Raw genomic sequence first — 23,749 nt, 5'->3', positions numbered from 1 at the left:
TGTGCAGCAGCATATGGGGGGTATTTATGGAGCATCATTAACCCTTGTGCAGCAGCATATGGGGGGTATTTATGGAGCATCTTATGGGTCAGCACTAACCCTTGTGCGGCAGCATATGGAGCATCTTCTTGGACCACCATTAACCCTCGGCTTATACATGAATCAATAAGTTTTCCCAGTTTTTTGTGGCAAAATTAGGTGGGGTCGGCTTATTTGCAGGTCGGCTTATACACGAGTATATACAGTATTTTAAAAAGTGAATTCCATTTTGCACAACTTTGTTGATTCTGATAAAAATTTTCAGTAGCATTAAATAAATTAAATAAGGACTATGGAACTATAAATGAGCAAATCAGTTTGCGCCTAATTGTTAATTAAAGGCTTCAAATTTTTACAAAAAGTTAGATTTCGTTGTCTCCAAATTTTCTGTAATATTTTTTGGGTAAATTCTGCAACTTGGCTGGATGCCATTTTTCTGATTTGTAAGGGTCGGGAAAGGGTTACAAAATCAAAACACAAAAATAAGAACCTCAACACTTCGCTGCTCACCTGTCTCTCCATCCGGCAGACCTCCAACCGGTCCACTGCACATCACCCTCTGATCTCTGTCTTTCGGCACAGCAACCATGATGTCCTCTTTGGCTCTTCCAGTATCTTCCCTTAGTGGCTGGGCTTCTGGCGCAGAGTAGACCGCTAACATTGCAACGTGCATCATCTGAGGTCTAATCAGCATTGCCGGCGACGCGCGTCACGACATCAGGAGCCGACTTAGCTCGGATCATAATAAGGAACATTTCATTTTCATTGAGTAACTTCTATGCAAATCAAATTCCTTGGCCAATTTCAAGCGAATTTCATCAGATTTGCCTATCGCCATATGAAAAGAGTTTTAGGAGGTCCAAGGAAGCACAAAAAATTCTTGAGCGTCATGGCTGAACATTGTCACAGCCGAATCACATTTAATAAGGGCGAGTCATCTAGAGATAAAGCGGGGGACAGGTCCAAGCGTAGAAAACAAATTAAAAGCACACTTGAAAAATACATTTCGAGAAGTCGCTGCAGTTTCTGATGCAGTCGCATAAGTTTTCCTGCTTGATGAATCCCTTTGAAGACCAAGATTGCAGAAAAGGGTTTTTCAACTGATCTTGATTATCCAGATTTTGGGGAAGCAAATTCATTTTTATATTGGACATCTAAGCTTGGAGTTGATGAACAGGTACTACGAGCATCTTAATATATCAGATCAGAGTTCAAGAGATTGGCAACGGTCTGAGTTCCTACGCTGCAATAATTTGCGCGAATGACTTTGGCTTTGGAAACGTTGAACTCTTCTGTAGAAATACTTTTGACGTTCGCGATCTTAATCTTATCGCAGGGCTTTTTCGGCTTCTTGGGTCTCGCCTTCTTTAGGGACTCTTCTACGTGGAGTTCGCCCTCTTCTAATTCAGGGAAAATGGAAGGGCAGGCGTTGCTCCGTAAGATGCGAGTGCCATGGTTTATTATGTAGGAGTCTCCGCTGAAGTGTTTGGAGCAGAGACGAAATTTCCTCGTTTTATTATCCTGATGGATCTTTCGAGCGATTTCTTCCACGTTGTTAAATTGTTGCCCGGTTTGCAGGAGCCAAAGTTTAATTTTTGCAATGTCTGATGGAAAAGAGTGCAGGATGACATGGTCGTCTCTTCCTGTGCTGCTATTGCAACTGTTTATCAGACAACTCGGCATCGTTACCGGCGTTTTAGGTATCTGGAATCAAACAAAAATCCAGTAAAGCCCTGATATCACTCCACAAATCTGTAAATAAAAAAAAAAAAAAGTTTTATAGGCAATTAAAAAAACGTTTTTTGTGAAAGATCATATTTCATATATATTTAAAGGTCACAAGAGTCAAAGACTGGCGCTCTCATTACAAACATCTGCGTTTTTCTTCTAAATGCTGCAAAATTCAAGAGAACACACCTTTGAGAAACATGCCCCGACGCGCGTCCACCCGTCCAGAGCCTGTGTGTCCTGACCTGACGCTTCTGCCGCGCACCCATCAGGTCTGATGGGTATAGTTTCTCCAAGTTGGCAAAGGGTAACTTAAAATATTGCCTTGCCTATAAGTCTCCCTATGCCAACTTGATGTTCTCTACAAGGACAAACTTAACCCCTCAGGCCACCTGGAAAAAACATCTCACCCAGCCGGCCAATTTTCCGGCTTTCTAATCATGAGGGGCAAAATCTATGAAACACATGTCTGCAAAATGATTTCTGGTTTGGCTATATAACCCAAGTCAAGCAGAAAGGCACTTTAAAGGGTCGATAGTGAATTTTAGGAGATCTTCCCCTGTGAAAAAGCTACTGGCATTTGTGTGTGCCCGGAAGAGGTGAGTGTTGAGCATGTCTGCCATGTTGTGGTGGGTGCTGTGCTTGTGTGCCCACATGATATGAGTGTTGTGCATGTGAGCGGCTTAAATGTAGAAGGTGTGACGGCTAACAACAGACAAATGAACTATTGTAAGGACCTAAACCAAAGAGTGGTGGAGATATTAGCGTGAAGGAAACTTTGGAATACAAAGACGCCCCCGCGCCACCTGCTTATGAGAAGGGAGTCTGCAAATGGTGCAAAAATAATGGCAAAGCATTACCAGGTCAACCAGGGAACAGCTACAATGAAAGTCAGGGAGGAGTATGAGAAACTGTGAAGGTTTATTCATTGGTAGAACGAGAGGCACAAAGGGGCCAATAATCCTGCACACAAGCGTGCCATGACTGATCCACCGGTATCGCCATTTCCACTGACCCGCCGCCACTTGTCAGAAGTTCACAGCATCATCATGAAGCGCTACTATATACTATTCTCAGGCACTTGTGTTAGGACGTCTAAAGCCGCAACATGTAGATACATTTCGGAGACCTTTTTCTACACCAAAGGCACAACGGGAAACTAAGACTGAAATAGTATTGGTAGTCCGCAAAGGTGTAAATCCCGATAAATACTATATATTTAGCAGAAAGACATGTCTTTAGAGCAGCGTTGACGTGAGTCGATTTGCAGGACCCCGTCCATCCATCACGTTGGTGACACGTGGCCGCAGGACGCGAGCCGTGAAAAACGCCTCTTACCTGACAACTTCTATGGCTCTGTCTTTGATTAGCAAGCCTGGCACACCGTTACATGCGTCACAAACATAACATCGTGCCAAGCCGGCTAATCAAAAGAAGAGCTGCGGATGATGTCGGGTAAGAGATGGCTGCGGTCCCGTGGCCAGATTGCCAACGTGGTGGTTCTCCCTGCTCCTTCCACAGGCCACAGATTACCGATGTGGTCAATGGACCGGGCCTTGTGAATTCAGCGACACAGACTTTACCTTAGACCTTATTATTTGTTTTACTTAAAAGGGATTATTCTCACTTTCAATACCCAGGACAGCACTGTTCTACCACCTCGTGGCCCCGATTGCAGTGTGAGCTGGGGAGAGCCAATGATGATCGACTCTCCTCCCATGATGCTGGCAGAGACAACGTTACCTCTGTAGCACTGGAGAAGCACTGAAGCTGGCCGGAACCAGTGAGTGTCAGAGCATTGATTATAAGTGTACACTCCTTGTTACAGAAACTAGCCACGCCTGAGCTGTAATCTATAGAATTAGAGGGGTTATCGGATACTCCCCACCCCTACCTGCCCGCACTGTCTTTGACAATCCTTTCCTAGCTCAGAGCTGACAAGCTATTTTTCTACCGTTATCTATCTTTTACTGAGCTCTTCTTAGCTGATTTATAACCACATAAAAGTTCAGCTCAACCTTGATGTGGTCATAAATCAGCTGAGAAAAGATCAGTACAACACAAATAAGAGTAAAAATCAACTAACTTTACCACTTGGGGCACGAGCACATTTAGTCTCTGCTTGATTTTTTGGCACGGAAAGTTGGAGGTTTCAGTATTTGAGGAGAATTTTGGATGTTTGTTTCTGCTAAAAATAAAATAAAAAAATCTCAGTGTGAACATGCCGTTAGTAAAAATCCTCTCTGCTCCCAAGGAGGGATTATTAAAATGGGTTACCCAAGACTTTTTCTATGGGAAAAGCACATATTGGCAGGTAGCTACTAACTATCTGCCTGTTCTACAGTGGGACAATCTCTCCAGATTTGGGGAAGTCATGGACCACTTCTGACGACCATTCTGCAGCTTTCTGACAACATGTTCACAGAGTAGTTCCTTCTTTTCCGATCTGTCGACGTCTTGTTGATTAATCTGTCAATCTAAGACTTGGCATCGGCAGAGATGCCCCATCAACAGAGGAGAGCGGAAGAGAAGGAAATGCTCTGTCTACATGATGTCAGATTAAACTGGAGAATCGCCATCAGAAGTGGTCTGTGAGCACTTAAAAAAGTGAAAAAAAAAAACTGTGTGGGGTCTCCAGACATTTTCATAACCAGCTGATGGAAAGCCGACATCTGGGGGCTAATGTTAAAATTCTGGGAATGGGCCAATAGTCAAAAAGGTTCCCGGGCTATTAACATAAGCTCAGTACTGCTTTCTAAGCCTTTTTTGATTATTGTAGGGGAGACGCCACCAAAACAATGACATGGGGTCCGCACTATACTCAATCAATAACCAGCAAAGGCTAGGCAAACAGCTATGGACAAATATCAATGACCTAGCAGAGGGTCATAGATATTGCTCCCCTCTTAAACTAAAAACATCAGCTCTCAGCCACCCCAGAAAGGGCGCATCGATTAGATTAACCCATTTCAGGCACTTAGCCTGGCTCTTCTCACTTGCCCTGGTGTGATGGCAAATGGGGTGATAGTTGTGGGGTTGATGTCAGCTTTGCATTGTCAGCTGACCTCAAGCCCACAGGTAAGTAATGGCGAGGCATCTAAAAGACGCCCCCATTACTAACCTCATAGGAAGATTGTAAAGAGACAGCCAGAATAAAGTCCTTTATTTGATATAAAACTCCCCACCATCTTTTACCTGTTAGTGTAAGATAAAAAATAGAAAAACACCATATTCCTCACCTGTCCGACGAGAAAATAACCCATATCTGTCCCACAATCCGGATGGTTTGGAGAGCAGTGACATCAGTGATGCGACCGCTCTCCACGCCAGCTGGAACACACTGAGCAGAGCGTGTGCAGCCTGTGATGTCACTGAGGTTATCTGCGAGACCAGGTGAAGGATAATGAGCCAGAAGCCTGTGACCTGTGCTAACCTTTTTACCGCCGGTCACATGTAGTCATTTGACAGCGTGGGAACTGCAGCGCTCTAACTGGCAGTAACGAACTTACCGCCGATCAGAGCCGATGTTTCTCGCACAGATGACAGTGTCGGAAACACCCGGTGTTCGGGCTGCCGAACCTAAACAGTAACACGGACACCCTGGAGAAGTCTGTGTTCGGGGTCCGTGTGTGGACCCTGGCTGTTAGGCACAGACCTCGGACTTCAGGTTTACCCGTCACTAGTCACAACGTTTATACTCTTCTGAACACACGGTCGTACAATCCTTTGTTTTTTTAGGTTGAATTGTACTTTTGAATCCATTCATTTCACTGTGAATAAAAAAAACCTCTGAGCGTGGTGAAATCGAGCTAAAAAACAATGTCGGTTTTATCTCGTTTTCACAGCGTCCACCGTACGGTAAAAAAATTACCTGGAAACAGAGTTCTCCAGGTCAGTAGGATCACTGCATTTTTTTTTTTTTTTTTTTTATTTAAATGGTAAAAAAAATCTGGAAGTTTGTAAACTTAAAAAAAAAAATAAAAAAAAAAAGCAAAAAAAAACACAAGACCTAATTCCTTTCTGTTGCCATTTTCCAAACCCCGTAACATTTGACTTTTTCTGTCGAGGGCTCGGGGTTGTTTTTTTTTTTTTTGTGTTTTTATCAAAAATCATTTGGGAGTAGAGATGACGTCTTGACCGCTTCTTATACAGTGTCTACAAGTAGTATTCAACCCCCTGCAGATTTAGCAGGTTTACACATTCGGAATTTGACAACTTTGACAACTTTTTGACAAATTTTTGACAACTTTTTGACAAATTTGACAAATTTGACAACTTTATCTTCCAAAAGGTAGGGGAGAAAACAAGGGGAACTGCTACCTTGGATCTAATCCTTATAAACAGGGAGGAAATGGTTGAGGAGGTAAAAGTGGCTGGGACCCTAGGAGGTAGCGACCATGCTATTTTAGAATTTTGGATAACTAGAGGTGGAAGACCTGTGAAGACTCAGACGTCAAGGTTAGATTTCAGAAAGGCAGATTTTAAGGGATTCAGAAAGAGAATTGGAGGGATCCAATGGCTGGATATCCTTAAAGACAAAAATGTCCAGGAAGGATGGGAAATCTTGAAAAATGAAATTCTCAAAGCACAGTTGTTAACAATTCCGAAAAGAGGGAAGAATAGGAAGCATTTAAGGAAACCAGGATGGATGAACACAGAACTTAAGCACATGCTAAAAAGGAAGAAAAAAATGTTTATAAAATGGAAAGAGGGAGGCATATCTAAAGAAGAATATAATGCTGTCTGCAGAACCTGCAGGGCACAAATCAGATTATCTAAAGCTGAAAATGAACTGAGGCTTGCAAGAGATGTCAAAAGCAATAATAAAGGATTTTGGGGATATGTCAAAAGTAAAAGAAAAGTCAAAGATGCTATAGGATTTTTACAGGATGAAAATGATGAAATGGTAAGACAGGATGTTGAGAAGGCTGAACTTTTAAATTCCTATTTTGCATCTGTTTTCTCTCAGAAAGGAAATGCAACATCAACTGTTATTCACTGTCCTATTAAGGGAATAGAAGAATCCAGGGTATCTATAAACAGAAAGATAGTGAGGAAACACTTAGCTAACCTAAATGAATTCAAGTCTCCAGGTCCAGATGAATTACACCCCAGAGTACTGAAGGAGATAGCAGAAGAAATTTTTGAACCCCTCTCCATAATCTTTGAAAATTCTTGGAGAACAGGAGAAGTGCCAGAAGACTGGAGAAGAGCAAATGTTGTTCCTATCTTCAAAAAGGGGAAGAAGGTGGACCCAGGCAACTATAGGCCGGTGAGTCTGACTTCTATACCAGGAAAGATCTTTGAACAAATTATTAAACAACATGTATGTCAATACCTGGATAAGAATGAAGTGATTAAACAGAGTCAGCATGGGTTTGTAACTGATAAGTCATGTCAGACTAACTTAATTTCCTTCTATGAAGGTATCACTGATTGGGTGGATCAAGGAAATGCTGTAGATATAGTATATCTTGACTTCAGCAAAGCATTTGACAAAGTCTCTCATACAATCCTTATTGAAAAAATGACTAAGTATGGAATGGACAAGGCAACTGTTAGGTGAATTCATAACTGGCTTAGTGATCGGACCCAAAGAGTGGTCGTAAATGGCTGCACATCCAGTTGGAAGAATGTCTCAAGTGGGGTACCACAGGGCTCTGTTCTGGGCCCTGTATTGTTCAACATCTTTATCAACGATTTAGATGAAGGAATTGAGGGTAAACTGATTAAATTTGCTGATGACACAAAGCTAGGAGGGATAGCTAATACTAGAGAAGAGAGAGAAAGGATTCAAAAAGATTTAAATAAACTGGAGAAGTGGGCAGCAACTAACAGAATGGTTTTTAACAGGGAGAAATGCAAAGTACTACATCTGGGCAATAAAAATGAAAAAAGCATATATAGAATGAGAGGAATAGGGCTAAGTGACAGCACATGTGAAAAAGACTTGGGTATACTAATAGATCACAGACTGAATATGAGTCAACAGTGTGATGCAGCAGCAAAAAAGGCAAATGCAATTCTAGGATGTATTAACAGAAGCATACAGTCTAGATCACGTGAAGTCATTATTTCCCTCTACTCCTCTTTGGTCAGACCTCATCTGGAATATTGTGTCCAGTTTTGGGCACCACATTTTAAAAAAGACATCAACAAACTGGAGCAAGTTCAGAAAAGAGCGACCAGAATGGTGACCGGTCTGCAAACCCTGTCTTATGAGGAAAGGTTGCAGGATTTGGGAATGTTTAGTTTGCAAAAGAGAAGATTGAGAGATTAGATTAGATTAGATTAGATAAACTTTATTGATCCCGGAGGAAATTACAGTATTACAGCAGCAGAACAAAGATCAAGAACATTACAAGAACAATACACACTTTACAAAATAAGTCTATATGGACAGCAGATGCGGATAGACTGGTACTTGTAACTCACCAATTCCCCCCCATACACTTTGAACTTCATTTAGTCTTGGGATGCTTTACACTTATACATTTGTTAAACATCCCCACAGCTGTCGGAACAAACGATTTTCTATATCTTTCCTTTTTACACATTAGTTGGAGTAGACGCTTGCTGAATGTGCTCTTTTGCTTCGCAAACAGTTCATAGAGCGGGTGTGTATTGTTGCTCATTATAGCCTTGCATTTCTTAGTAATTCTATCCTCTAATACCTCCTCGAAAGTCCTGAGTTGTAGACCCACCGCCGCACTAGCCTTCTTGATAAGTTTATTCAGCTTATTCGCGTCAGCTGTGCGCACACTACTACCCCAGCATATAATTGCATCAAAGATTGCACTCGCCACAATGGATTGGTAGAACATTTCAAGCATTTTGCTACACACATTAAACGACCTTAACTTCCTTAGGAAGTAAAGTCTACTCATCCCTTTCTTGCAAACCTTCTCCATATGGCACCTCCAATCAAGCTTGCTGTCCAGGTGAACCCCCAAATATTTGAAATTCTCCACCATCTCCACATCCTGACCATCAATAGTGATAGGTAAGCAATCCTTCATGCACCTTCCATAACTCAACACCAGCTCCCTGGTTTTCTTTACGTTGAGTTCTAAATGGTTAGCCTGGCACCAGTCAACAAAGTCCAAAACCACCCTTCTGTATTCCTCCTCCCCCCGGAGAGGAGACTTAATAGCTGTCTACAAATATCTAAAGGGCTGTCACATTGTAGAAGGATCAACTTTATTCTCATTTGCACAAGGAAAGACTAGAAGCAATGGGATGAAACTGAATGGGAAGAGACACAGATTAGATATTAGAAAAAACTTTTTGACAGTTAGAGTGATCAATGAGTGGAACAGGCTGCCACGAGAAGTGGTGAGTTCTCCTTCAATGGAAGTCTTCAAACAGAGGCTGGACAGACATCTGACTGGGATGATTTAGCGAATCCTGCTTTGAGCAGGGGGTTGGACCAGATGGCCCAGGAGGTCCCTTCCAACTCTACGATTCTATGATTCTATTCTATGATTCTATAATTAACTTGGCATTGTGACATTTGGACTGTAGATCAGTCTGAAAGTGTGAAATGCACTGCAACAAAAAAGAATGTTATTTCTTTTATTATTTTTTTTTTAAATTGTGAAAAGTTTATTCAGAGGGTCATTTATTATTCAACCCCTCAAACCACAAGAATTCTGTTTGGTTCCCCTAAAGTATTAAGAAGTATTTCAGGCACAAAGAACAATGAGCTTCACATGTTTGGATTAATTATCTCTTTTTCCAGCCTTTTCTGACTAATTAAGACCCTCCCCAAACTTGTGAACAGCACTCATGCTTGGTCAACATGGGAAAGACAAAGGAGCATTCCAAGGCCATCAGAGACAAGATCGTGGAGGGTCACAAGGCTGGCAAGGGGTACAAAACCCTTTCCAAGAAGTTGGGCCTACCTGTCTCCACTGTTGGGAGCATCATCCGGAAGTGGAAGGCTTATGGAACTACTGTTAGCCTTCCAAAGTTTCCACCCGTGCCGAGGCCAGGCTTGTCCGAAGAGTCAAGGCTAACCCAAGGACAACAAGGAAGGAGCTCCGGGAAGATCTCATGGCAGTGGGGACATTGGTTTCAGTCAATACCATAAGTAACGTACTCCACCGCAATGGTCTCCGTTCCAGACGAGCCCGTAAGGTACCTTTACTTTCAAAGCGTCATGTCAAGGCTCGTCTACAGTTTGCTCATGATCACTTAGAGGACTCTGAGACAGACTGGTTCAAGGTTCTCTGGTCTGATGAGGCCAAGATCGAGATTTTTGGTGCCAACCACACACGTGACGTTTGGAGACTGGATGGCATGGCATACGACCCCAAGAATACCATCCCTACAGTCAAGCATGGTGGTGGCAGCATCATGCTGTGGGGCTGTTTCTCAGCCAAGGGGCCTGGCCATCTTGTCCGCATCCATGGGAAGATGGATAGCACGGCCTACCTGGAGATTTTGGCCAAGAACCTCCGCACCTCCATCATGGATCTTAAGATGGGTCGTCATTTCATCTTCCAACAAGACAACGACCCAAAGCACACAGCCAAGAAAACCAAGGCCTGGTTCCAGAGGGAAAAAATCAAGGTGTTACAGTGGCCTAGTCAGTCTCCTGACCTTAACCCAATTGAAAACTTGTGGAAGGAGCTCAAGATTAAAGTCCACATGAGACACCCAAATAACCTAGATAACTTGGAGAAGATCTGCATGGAGGAGTGGGCCAAGATAACTCCAGAGACCTGTGCCGGCCTGATCAGGTCTTATAAAAGACGATTATTAGCTGTAATTGCAAACAAGGGTTATTCCACAAAATATTAAACCTAGGGGTTGAATAATAATTGACCCACACTTGTATGTTTGAAATTTATTAAAATTTAACTGAGCAACATAACTTTTTGGTTTGTAAGATTTATGCATCTGTTAATAAATCCTGCTCTTGTGTGAAGTTTGAAGGCTCTAACTTATTTGCATCTTATCAAACCTGCTAAATCTGCAGGGGGTTGAATACTACTTGTAGACACTGTATCTGACACCAAATTTGCCTTTTTTTTTTTTTCTTTTTTTTTTTATTGGGGTAAGGGGGAGTCAGAATTTTTATATTAATTTTTTTTTTAATCTTTTTAGCTACCTTTGGAGACTAGAACCTGTGATCATCCAATTGCGTTAAAGAAAAAAAAAAAAAAAAACCCCATAGTTTAAACATAACCTAAAAGAGGCATTTTTAATAACCTGTCCCTGGAGGTGGTATTTTTTTGGGCAACCATCGCCACCTCCCACCTATGCCATCGATGGGTTGTCATGGTAATCAGGGACCTACTAAAGGTCCCCACCCCGGTCACCGTCCCATCTTGATGGAACTGTGAATCTCAGCCTCACGACGCAGTCGGACGGCCGTATTACTTGGCTGTCGGCTCTCCTGACCCGAGGCTGACGGAATGTATCTCTGTACAGCTGTAACGCTCAGGTCAGGAGAGCCACCGGCGGCGGCGAGTCTGAGGATTGGGATGTGACGTCACTCCCGTAAGAGGCCGTCTGACTGTCCTCACGGTAGTCCCGATAAGAGACGCTCACTTTCATTATTAAATGCAATTCTCAAGTATTTCCATATACAATACAAGCGATCAGACTCCTCCCCCTCCGAAAACTGAAAAGGAAAAAAAAGAAAATATAGATTACATTTAATAATATATATAATAATTTTCAATGACACCATTCATGTTGGCACACAGTGCACGGGAAAGTGGAAAAAAAACTACAAGGGCAACAAAATAGCAAAAAAAATGGTGAAATTCAGCAGCTGATCCTGTGCTCTTCTTCTGACCCCACCCCGGGCGGAGCGAGGTCTCGCATCCCAAACATGGGAGAGGTTTTGTTTCATTTAGGCGGTGAAAAAAAAAAAAATTTCACTTGCGACTATTTTTCAAGAGCCGGAATGTTTCCAAAGTTCGGGTCTGAAGCGGTGAGGGGTGTTTTTTTCTTGCGCCCTGAGACGATGTTTTATCTCCATTTCTGTGATGCATCGCTGGAGATTTTATTTTATTTATGATCGGATTAATTTTTTAAATATTTTGATCGGATTTTTACAAATGCAGCAATAAAAATTGGGTATTTCTTTATTTCATATTATTTAATAGGGGGTAATCTGAACTTTTATATATTTTTTCTTTCACTTTTCATTGTAGTTGATAGTCCCCTAAGGCTGTGTGCACACGTTTTGGCCCTGCGGCGGTGTACAGTACCATTATAACCTATGGAAATCAAAAACCGCTGTGCAGACGGTGCGGATTTTTATGCGCGGATTTGCTCCGGTTCCTAAACCGCAGAAAGAATTGACATGTCCTTCTTTTCTGCGGATTCCGCTGCGGTTTGCCATCTACTCCATTGTAGAGATGATAAACTGCAGAGCAATCCGCAGATAAACCGCAGATCTTTTGCAAAATCCACGTGGATCAATCTGCAGCAGATTCCGCAGCCTGTGCACACAGCCTTAGGGGAAGCTGCGATCACCCGATCAGCGGTCCTGTACGCAACAGAAATCATTGTCCCCTATGAACGTCATCCTCAGGGCAACCTTCACAGGAGTAACCTGATGACAAGCACGGGGGCTTCCGCAGACACCTGGCTGTCACAGGGGGCTCCGGCAGACACCTGGCTGTCACGGGGGGGGGCTCCGGCAGACACCTGGCTGTCACGGGGGGGGGCTCTAGTAGACACCTGGCTGTCACGGGGGGGGCTCTAGTAGACACCTGGCTGTCACGGGGGGGGCTCCAGTAGACACCTGGCTGTCACGGGGGGGGGCTCCGGCAGACACCTGGCTGTCACGGGGGGGGCTCCGGCAGACACCTGGCTGTCACGGGGGGGGGCTCCGGCAGACACCTGGCTGTCACGGGGGGGGGCTCCGGCAGACACCTGGCTGTCACGGGGGGGGGCTCCGGCAGACACCTGGCTGTCACGGGGGGGGGCTCCGGCAGACACCTGGCTGTCACGGGGGGGGGCTCCGGCAGACACCTGGCTGTCACGGGGGGGGGCTCCGGCAGACACCTGGCTGTCACGGGGGGGGGCTCCGGCAGACACCTGGCTGTCACGGGGGGGGGGCTCCGGCAGACACCTGGCTGTCACGGGGGGGGCTCCGGCAGACACCTGGCTGTCACGGGGGGGGGCTCCGGCAGACACCTGGCTGTCACGGGGGGCTCTAGTAGACACCTGGCTGTCACGGGGGGGGGCTCCGGCAGACACCTGGCTGTCACGGGGGGGGGCTCCGGCAGACACCTGGCTGTCACGGGGGGGGGCTCCGGCAGACACCTGGCTGTCACGGGGGGGGCTCCGGCAGACACCTGGCTGTCACGGGGGGGGGCTCCGGCAGACACCTGGCTGTCACGGGGGGGGGCTCCGGCAGACACCTGGCTGTCACGGGGGGGGGGCTCTAGTAGACACCTGGCTGTCATGGGGGGCTCCGGCAGACACCTGGCTGTCATGGGGGGCTCCGGCAGACACCTGGCTGTCATGGGGGGCTCCGGCAGACACCTGGCTGTCACGGGGGGCTCCGGCAGACACCTGGCTGTCACGGGGGGCTCCGGCAGACACCTGGCTGTCACGGGGGGCTCCGGCAGACACCTGGCTGTCACGGGGGGCTCCGGCAGACACCTGGCTGTCACGGGGGGCTCCGGCAGACACCTGGCTGTCACGGGGGGCTCCGGCAGACACCTGGCTGTCACGGGGGGCTCCGGCAGACACCTGGCTGTCACGGGGGGCTCCGGCAGACACCTGGCTGTCACGGGGGGCTCCGGCAGACACCTGGCTGTCACGGGGGGCTCCGGCAGACACCTGGCTGTCACGGGGGGCTCCGGCAGACACCTGGCTGTCACGGGGGGCTCCGGCAGACACCTGGCTGTCACGGGGGGCTCCGGCAGACACCTGGCTGTCACGGGGGGCTCCGGCAGACACCTGGCTGTCATGGGGGGCTCCGGCAGACACCTGGCTGTCACGGGGGGGGGGGGGCGCCGGCAGACACCTGGCTGTCACGGGGGGGGGGGGCGCCGGCAGACACCTGGCTGTCACGGGGGGGGGGGGGCGCCGGCAGACACCTGGCTGTCACGGGGGGGGGCTCCGGCAGACACCTGGCTGTCATGGGGGGCTCTAGTAGACACCTGGCTGTCAGGGGGGGGCTCCAGCAGACACATATAGAATAGCACCCCTCTTCCCCCCGGCGCGGTTGTATCGCAGGTTAGCGGCGCATGATGGACACAGTACAGTAATCCCCGCGGTGGGGTTTGGGGGTCTTTTCTTTTTCACCATCTTTCCCCGTTTATGACGCGGTAAAATAAACGTTTATTCCAAACCGCCCACTCGTCACGGTAAAATTCCCCCAAAAAGGTGACGGAAGCAGGAGATAAAGCACCAAGACACCAAGGGTTAACGCCGATGACTCACCCGTGGCTCCGCCCATCCGCCACATCTCCCGGCCGGGCGTCGCTGTGACTTGCAGTCCCCCCGGAGCGCCCTACATGTCCCCTCTGACGGAGCTCCGCGGTGTGATGGCGGCGGACGCTCACATGTGCCGAGACAGCACACAGGAAGGACCTGCCGGGTCACGTGTCTAAGGTCCTCGCAGGTAAAGTAACTCCAGACCGTGCCGAGAATGAATACTGAATTGCTAGCACGGCCGGTCCTGGCAGATAAATAGTTACGTCCACCACGTCTGACATGTATGTGCCGGGACCTGTGGAGCCAGGAATGTACGTGCTGCGCGGCGGTTATACCCGATTCACCCTGCAAGGACCTGAGACACGTGACCTGGAGGGTCCCCACGTGTCCAAACAGTGACACGTGACTTCCGGCTCCTGTGGGCTCAGCACTGCCGCGGGTTTTTCTTTTTCTTTTCTATCGTCGGGTTCTTGTGTCTGTGTAAGGCTGAGTGCAGACGGAGTTTTGAGCCCTGCGGATTTTTCCGTGCAGAATGGAAGAAAACCGCAGGTCAAATGACCTGCATTTTTCCTGCGGATTTCTTCCATTTTTCACGGTTTTCATGCGGTTTTTGTGCGGTCTTTCCCCTGCGGATTTGGTAACAGGGGAGATAGAAAACCGCACAAAAGAAGTAACATGCTGCGGATTTTGTACCGCAGGAAAACCGCGCGGAAAAATCCGCAGCGTCTGCACAACGTTTTTTTTTTTTTTCATTCATTTTAAAGGTACTGTACATCACAATGCGGATATGCAACGTTTCTGCGCAGTAAAATCCGCTGCGGAAACGCTGCAAATCTGCATCGTGTGCACATGGCCTTATGGCAGCGGGATGCAGTGACAGACACAAGGCAGAGCAAGGGTTAACACAATTGAGCAAGGGGTTCACTCCTCGCTGGGAGACAAATGGTTAAGGGGGAAATGAAGCAGAACACTGAGTGCGGAATGAGAGCAGTCTCTGTAGAGATCCATTACCGTGTGCTCCTCCAGGACAGGACAGGGAGTTACAGCGTCAGTCACGGCTGAGATGTCGTCCAGGGGTGAATCCTTCAGGCGGCGGTCCGTCCAGGGGTGAATCCTTCAGGCGGCGGTCCGTCCAGGGCTGAATCCTTCAGGCGGCGGTCCGTCCAGGGCTGAATCCTTCAGGCGGCGTCACGTATTATAACGGAGGCCGTCAGTATAGGACCGCACGTAATATAACGGAGGCCGTCAGTACGCGACCGCACGTATTATAACGGAGGCCATCAGTATGCGACCGCACGTATTATAACGGAGGCCGTCAGTATGCGACCGCACGTATTATAACGGAGGCCGTCAGTACGCGACCGCACGTATTATAACGGAGGCCGTCAGTACGCGACCGCACGTATTATAACGGAGGCCGTCAGTATGCGACCGCACGTATTATAACGGAGGCCGTCAGTATACAACTAATGATGAGCGAATTTGTTCGGAAAATGATCGCCAAACAAATTCGGCACCTTCGGATTCGTGATCGGAAACGAGCAAAATTTTAGGTAAAAATCGGTAACATTCAGTTAAAGTGCAGGAAAATATTTGCGTTGTCACAAAAGTATCTTCAGCACTTTAGCAACAATAATGGTGGTGTATCATGAGCGTTTGGCACGAAGGCGAGGCTGTGGTGGAAGGGAATTAGGCTTGATGTTCAAGGTGTACGTGGGGTAGGTGGTAATCTTGGTGAAAGCACTAGTGCAGCAACGTCACGTCCTATGGAAAGACAGCTGACAACATATGTTACCGGCCAGGCTACACCGCAACCTTTCTTTGGCAGATGCTTGTCGATGATGCCCAGAAAGAGCACCACACATGGGTGAGTGAGGAGCTGTTCACACATTCTATGCCATGGTCATCTGGAACGTACTCAAAAGCTTCACAGAGTCAAGAGGAGGAAATCTGCACCGATGCCTAAAAATTTTTTAGCTTGGATCTGGGGCAGGACGAAGTAGGGTCCGAACAGCATCCTGACCCTCGTCACCAGACGTTAACCCCTGGGGGGGAATCCTGATGAGACTCGGATATCTGAGGCTCACGCGGACTGTACTGTGCTGTCAAGGCAAGAAGAGAAAGAGGGTGACTTCAATGACGAGGAATGTGACAACACAGAGGATGATGAGGTGTTAGATCCCAGTTGGCCTGAACATAGAGGCACACAGCTGAGTAGGTCATCTGAGGAGGAAGATGAGGAGGTTACGTTGAGCTGTTCGTCACAGACCCGTAGTGATGCAGCCACGAGGAGCGATGCATCCTCAGCACAACTGTGCCTCTGACCAGCAGCGTCTATGGGTCTGCAGCTCACAGGGAGGGCAAGGGTGGCCTTACCTGTGCCTTTTTTGACAAAAAACTGAATAGAGGTAAAAAGTGCAATAATTTGACTTCTACATGTATGAACCTTCACATGTGTAATCAACATGTTTTACTCTGGGAATCCCACTGCGCTAAAATGCGGATCAGTGGACCTCAACAACCATCAGCTGCCTCATCAATCACAACTGTAGCTTCTTCCTCCTCCTCTGTTACCGTGCCAACTATTGAGATGGCTGCTCCATGAGTCTTGGAATCCCCAAGGCTTGCAGGACAAACCTCCACATTTAACACTTCCTTCACTGCTTCTGCCTCCTCTGTCTCCTCTAGGGCCTCCACCTCTGCCTTCACGAGACACAAGTTCCAACAGTGCAGAGCGACCCCCCACCACCACCATACTGCGCAGCCAGGGCTCACTGCAATCGGGCAGTATTTCTACTGATATGCGATAGAGATCGCAGTCATACAGCTGAAGAGTTGTGGACAGCTCTCCAGGCTGAGCTTGATCAATGGATGTCTCCGCTGAGCTTGCATCTAGGAAAGACCATGTCCGATAACGGTGCAAACCTGGTGCAAGCTCACACACATGGCCTTGCATGGCTCACATCCTCAACCTGGGGGTACAGCATTTTCTCAGCAAAAAAGCAGAGATGCTCACCTGCCCAGGCCTCCAAACAAATGAGGATGCCGAGGATTCCGAGCTTACATATTTTGGCCAAAATATCAACTAATACCTCACATTTTTTCATGTGTTTTTTGCATTTTATTTTTCAGGGTGCAGTTGGGCCCATTTGGTCTTGTAAACTGTGGTTTCACATGAATCATAGAATCATAGAATTGTAGAGTTGGAAGGGACCTCCTGGGCCATCTGGTCCAACCCCCTGCTCAAAGCAGGATTCGCTAAATCATCCCAGTCAGATGTCTGTCCAGCCTCTGTTTGAAGACTTCCATTGAAGGAGAACTCACCACTTCTCGTGGCAGCCTGTTCCACTCATTGATCACTCTAACTGTCAAAAAGTTTTTTCTAATATCTAATCTGTGTCTCCTCCCATTCAGTTTCATCCCATTGCTTCTAGTCTTTCCTTGTGCAAATGAGAATAAAGTTGATCCTTCTACAATGTGACAGCCCTTTAGATATTTGTAGACAGCTATTAAGTCTCCTCTCAGTCTTCTCTTTTGCAAACTAAACATTCCCAAATCCTGCAACCTTTCCTCATAAGACAGGGTTTGCAGACCGGTCACCATTCTGGTCGCTCTTTTCTGAACTTGCTCCAGATTGTTGATGTCTTTTTTAAAATGTGGTGCCCAAAACTGGACACAATATTCCAGATGAGGTCTGACCAAAGAGGAGTAGAGGGAAATAATGACTTCACGTGATCTAGACTGTATGCTTCTGTTAATACATCCTAGAATTGCATTTGCCTTTTTTGCTGCTGCATCACACTGTTGACTCATATTCAGTCTGTGATCTATTAGTATACCCAAGTCTTTTTCACATGTGCTGTCACTTAGCCCTATTCCTCCCATTCTATATATGTTTTTTCCATTTTTATTGCCCAGATGTAGTACTTTGCATTTCTCCCTGTTAAAAACCATTCTGTTAGTTGCTGCCCACTTCTCCAGTTTATTTATATCTTTTTGAATCCTCTCTCTCTCTTCTCTAGTATTAGCTATCCCTCCTAGCTTTGTGTCATCAGCAAATTTAATCAGTTTACCCTCAATTCCTTCATCTAAATCGTTGATAAAGATGTTGAACAATGTGATGCATCTTTATAGCACTGGGCAGCCTGCCTGATCTAATAGAAGGGAGTAACTAATAGGCTGTTAACCTGGATGCTGTGCATTGCCATAGTGTGAACAGTGCCACATACAAGTCTTCATTTTGCATCAATATACCAATCAACCGCCCCTCCATGGATTGGTAGGATGAGAGCGGTTGTCTTATCGGTATTCTTGCACCTGTGTTGCCGCCATCTTAACTATATGGGTCCACTGCATCCTGATAGTGCATTTGTTTAGAGGCCTGGGCAGGTAAGCATCTCTGCCTTTTTTGCTGTATTTTTGAATTTTTGGAGGATTTTTAAGTCCTCTTTTTGTGCTATTGCTGTTTAGTACAGTGTTTTCTTAGCCAGAATCCTGGCCTGGATGAGCTGCTCCAGAAAGCACATAAGCTGTCTGCTCATTTCCACAGTTTTGAAATGGCTACTAAGATGGTTAGCGCTGATGACGCCATCATCCGCATCTGTTGTGAGTTAATTTTTCCCTTCACCATTGAGGTCTGATGAACTCCCTCCTCTAGTGAAGGAAGGTGTCATGGTCACGTGTGTCGGGACGCAGATGATACCGCAAGGCGAACCCATAACACACGTGACCCTGGATACACCGCCTCCAGTGGGGCGCATTTAAATAATAAAAACGTGCAGGTGGATACGCCGCCTCCACCTGGCGAATTTAGGTATTACACGTTATACATACAATATCTGGAAACACCGCCTCCAGTAAGGCGCATTTAAATAATAAAGGGGGGAACCTGGGTAACTTTAACAATGGGGGGCCCTACAATAGGGAAAAGGGAATTGGAGACCTCCTGAGCTCCCCTGAGCCAGTGTCCCTGCACTCCTAACGTTCCCTATGCCGGTTTCGCACCGGGCGCCGCACGCGTACCTCAACGCCCTAGCTCGCCCTGAACCTAAACCCTCACTAGGGAATAGGTCGGTGCGGAAACTAATCCCACCACTGCACTAATAACACACATGAGGAAAGAGACAATACAGGGGGACACCACTTAGCTTTGCTCTGTTGCGTGCGCTCCTAGCAACAGAGCCCACCACCTGTGTGCATCTTCTCCTTCACCCTGATCCATCACCATAACAGGATCCTTCACCTTAGTGCAACCTTGGAGCAGAATCCACCACCAGTTGCAGCTGCTTAGAACCAGAGTCCCAAAGATGAGTTCAGCTGCTGACACGAAGTCGAGCATGCTTGAGTCCAGCTCAGCGGCCATGTCCCACATGGTGAGTGCCACTCTCCATAGTCGCCACTCCACCAGCCCATGCAGACACTTCCCGCTGACACCATCACTGCGACTCCACCACGCCATGCCAGCCCTTCGTCCAGACACCATAGCTGAAACACATCCCCCCTGGCTAAGCTGCGCAGGACTCCTCACCAGCTCCATCCTTCATCCAGGCTCTCCAAAAACAGAGTGAGCACAAACTCACAATATCACAGGCAGTGATTGCACACCTCTAGCACACCTTTATAGGGTGTAACACCTGATACATGATTAAGTGCACAAAACCTAAAGTGCAATATCAAAACCACCACCGGGGACAGTCAAGACACCTTGGAACTTTCCAAAGTAAAAAAAGTTCACCCAGTGATTTAAAACTGTCAGATCACTTCAGATCATGACAGTACCCCCTCCTTAATGAGGGGCCTCTGGACCCTCAAGACCACCCCTCATTAGGGAAACACCTACAGCGGGGACGCCCAGACCCTGAGTTCACCCCACCATTACCTGACACTTCAGGTTTATGACAAACGCACCGCTGGTATTGGCAATATATGTTCATTTTGGAGGCACCACTCATCTCCACAGCGCCGACCTGGGGAACGAGATTATGTATGTGTATGTATGCTAAGAGCTGATCAGACTCCACAACACATTTCCAAGATGTTTTTTGGTGGCACACATACACGCTCGTTCACACATAGGTCCGGACCTGAACGTTTATTACACACGTTCGTTTGTCATTTTTTGGTGAACTCACTCTGGACTTGACAACAGAGGCGTCCCCCTGTGTCACCACACTCACACCCCCACTATTCACCAAGGGACACCACCCTCCAACCCTTTCACCATGAGGACTGCGCCTCCTAGGGTTGGTTAATGGCGAGGGTAGAGATTTGTCCCTACTCCCCCGCAGCACACCTGCTGCACACACCAGGAGGAGAAGGGGACCGGAAAATGGAGGAAATATACTCTCGCTGGTCGCCTCCACACGACCAGGAGGGCGGCTTCTTCGATGGTATGAAGATTTGGCGTAAAACCCCGCGGACTCACACCAGTCAGTTCACCACAGGGGCGTACCCCTTCACCTCGGGGAATACCAGGCAGCTCCGTGGGGCACCATTCCTCCCACCTGCCTGGGTGCGCCCGCCTGCATGAACCAGTCCTGCTCCCCAGCAGCGACTCTAGGGGGTTTTAGTACCATAGCCGCAGGAATATGGAGGAAAATATATATACTCGCTGGTCGCCTCCACACGACCAGGAGGGGCGGCATCGAAGATTTGGCATGAGCCCCGCGGACTATACACCAATCTGCTCCCTACAGGGACGTACCCCTTCACCTCGGGGAATGCCAGGCAGCTCCGTGGGGCACCATTCCTCCCACCTGCCTGGGTGCGTCCCCTGTAAGAGCAAGTCCCGCTCCCCAGCAGCGACTACACACCTAGTCTGCTCACCACAGGGATGTACCCCTTCACCTCGGGGAATACCAGGCAGCTCCGTGGGGCACCATTCCTCCCACCTGCCTGGGTACCTCCCCGTGCGAGAGCAAGTCCCGCTCCCCAGCAGCGACTCTAGGGGCTTTTGCCAGACCGCAGCCGCCATTTTTTTTTTCTCTCTGGTTATCTGAGCAGAGGCCCCAGACCCTGATAACTGCTGCTGCAGCGGCTCTAACACCTTGCCGCTCCCCACTCACATCAGTGAGGCCCAGCAGCAATTACTCAGCGGTCTCCACATGGCCAAAGCTCACCAGAAAAAAAAAACTGTAGGGCCTGTGATAATGTCATGATCACGTGTGTTATGGGTTCGCCTTGCGGCATCATCTGCGTCCTGACACGTGATCATGACAGAAGGTAGTGAGACTGATTACAAAACACCTGGGCAGCTAGATGATGACTGGGTGGCTGGAATTGAGGACTGGATATAAGGCTGCCGACTCCCTTCTTCCTGGCTGGTGATTTTCCTGCTGGATTCCTGGAGACCAGTCTGATTCCTGCATCTCAAAGATAAGTTTTTCTGCTCTTCTTTGTACTCTTCAGTTTTGTTTTTGTTTTGCCTTGTTTTTTGGGAGTTCTGCCATCCCCGGCTGGGGGTGAGCTGAATTCCATTTTTGTCTCTGATCTGTTGATCTTTTGCTCTGTCTTCAGAATATACCTGAGTGCTGATATAGTCTTTTGAAGCCTAGCGACTTCAGGGCCTGTTTTTCCTATCAGTCGGTTGGCTCATTTTTATAGGGTTTTTGCGGTTGGCAGACAGCAGCTTTCCTATCCTGTCCTATGTAGTTAGCTTGGGCCCCATCATTTGCTCAACCTATCTTTCTATCTGTGTTAGTGTTTTCATCTTGCTTCACCGTCATTATGTGTTGGGGGCTGCCTATTGCTTTGGGGTCTGCTCTGGGGCAGTTTAGTTTTTCCCCTTTCTGTCTTTAGGCTATATAGTTCTCCGGCTGTGATCGAGGGGTCTAGGGCACCGTAGGAACCCCCCACGGCTACTGCTAGTTGTTGTGGATAGGTTCAGGGGTCTGCAATCCGATAGCTGCCAACCTCTCTGGTTTTTCTGGACTTAGCTGGTATTTTGTTTTTTCCTCCTTCTGTGACTCATCATAACACGCATCACTAGTCTGGTCATCTATATGCTGGAGCAGACTTTGAATAGCCTGAGGGAGGAGATGGTGGTCCCAGAAGAAGAGCAGGAAGCAGAGGAGACTACAGAAGGGATAACATTGTCTCTAAGATCCAGACTGTCGTCACACAGGCGGGTGCCAAGGGAGGGTGGATTACTGGGACACCAGGGGTGCTGGTGCTAACAGACAAACTGTTATTGAAGGTGCAAGATCCAAGGAGCAAATAGAGGAGGAAGAAACAAGCATCATTGTTACCAAGTCACCAACACAGCATGGGCTTGGACCTCACGGTGGAGCCCGACATATGAGTGCCTTCTTGCAACACTATCTGCAACATGATCCCCATATAATTATGATTAGGAATACTGCTGACTACTGGGTTGTCTCTCTGTTAGATACACGTTATAAAACCAAATTTTACCAGATGCTTCCCGCCTTAGAAAGGGACGTGCGAATGCTGGAGTATCGAAACACGCTTTTACACAATCTTAAGAGAGTTTTTCCCCAAGACAGCAGTGAAGCAGACAGTTCACAATCAGCTCTAGACTTCCAACCTCCGGCACGTCAATTTGTCAATGTCAAAACAGCAGCAGCGGTGGAAGAAGAGTCCTTTGACACATTTTTTAGACCAACTTGTGCACCAGTACTTCCAAGTCTTACACGTAGTGAACGAATGGAGAGGATGGTGCAGGGGTAGAACTAAATATCAATACCATCAGGGAGGGTTTGGACCCTTTCATATTTTTGTTGACATATGCAACAGATCAGGACTTATTATAAGTGAAGGGAGGCCTTTACACTAGCCTGACAGCAGATGGCGATTGTGACGTCTGCCTGCGGTCTGGACTGCAGCCAGACAGCACCCCGAGAAACACTGATACCCTTTACCCCTATATCCGAGACTAAACCAGTCAGGCAGCCACGGTACAAAAACAGTAGACCGTAGCAGAGTCAGATTCCAGGCCGAAGCCAGAGTCATAAATCAGAGTCGCAGAGGTACAGAATCGTTAGGCAGAAGCAGAGTCAGAATCCAGGCCGAAGTCAGAGTCATAAACCAGGAGAGTCGCAGAGGTACAGAATCGTTAGGCAGAAGCAGAGTCAGAATCCAGGCCAAAGTCAGAGTCATAAACCAGGAGAGTCGCAGAGGTACAGAATCGTTAGGCAGAAGCAGAGTCAGAATCCAGGCCGAAGTCAGAGTCATAACCAGGAGAGTCGCAGAGGTACAGAATCGTTAGGCAGAAGCAGAGTCAGAATCCAGGCCAAAGTCAGAGTCATAAACAGCAATTCACACAGTAACACGCAGGGGAACCAAGAATATATCTGGCGACTTGCAAGCCCAGTCCAAAGGTATTTGAGGGATCAGGTCATCCCTCACTGGCTCGCGGGCTGATGATGTCATCAGGACCGCCCCCAGGACCAGACCTGATGACGATGCACCAACCCCTTCATGACTGACAGAGGAGCGGAGTCTGTGTCCACTAGACGCCTGCGCAGAAGCCCTTTCACTGTTGCCGCCATTACTCGGGCGCGAGCCACGGCGCCTCACAGTGGCTGAGGGCGGAACAGCAGGCCCTGAATTT

At 47.6% G+C, this 23,749-nt stretch overlaps 2 protein-coding genes across 6 annotated transcripts in view; one reads left to right on the top strand and one right to left on the bottom strand.

Annotated features, from left to right (window-relative positions):
• LOC141050193 (extracellular calcium-sensing receptor-like) overlaps positions 1-14,323 on the bottom strand; it is a 49,927-nt gene extending 35,604 nt beyond the window's left edge. The window contains exons 1-2 of one of the 3 annotated variants that reach the window (XM_073547027.1): positions 14,185-14,323; positions 550-1,791 (exon numbers count right to left, since the gene is read on the bottom strand). In XM_073547027.1, coding sequence (XP_073403128.1) covers positions 550-733 — 184 coding nt within the window. In that variant the 5' untranslated portion in view covers positions 734-1,791; positions 14,185-14,323. Of the gene's footprint in view, positions 1-549; positions 1,792-14,184 lie in introns of those variants that run through there. The other 2 variants (XM_073547028.1, XM_073547029.1) reach the window with 2 other exon arrangements.
• The window catches only part of LOC141050195 (extracellular calcium-sensing receptor-like), a 60,313-nt gene continuing 50,792 nt past the window's right edge, over positions 14,229-23,749 (top strand). For all 3 annotated transcript variants that reach the window (XM_073547035.1, XM_073547034.1, XM_073547033.1), the window contains exon 1: positions 14,229-14,365. The gene's annotated coding sequence lies outside the window, so the exon portion shown is untranslated. The remainder of the gene's footprint in view (positions 14,366-23,749) is intronic.

The sequence above is a fragment of the Dendrobates tinctorius genome, unplaced genomic scaffold, assembly GCF_039654945.1.
Source record: "Dendrobates tinctorius isolate UK_male_01 unplaced genomic scaffold, ASM3965494v1 ptg000151l, whole genome shotgun sequence".
NCBI classification, from domain to species: domain Eukaryota; kingdom Metazoa; phylum Chordata; class Amphibia; order Anura; family Dendrobatidae; genus Dendrobates; species Dendrobates tinctorius.
The sequence above is the reverse complement of the archived record's forward strand: the minus strand, read 5'-3'. Positions and strand labels throughout refer to the sequence as shown.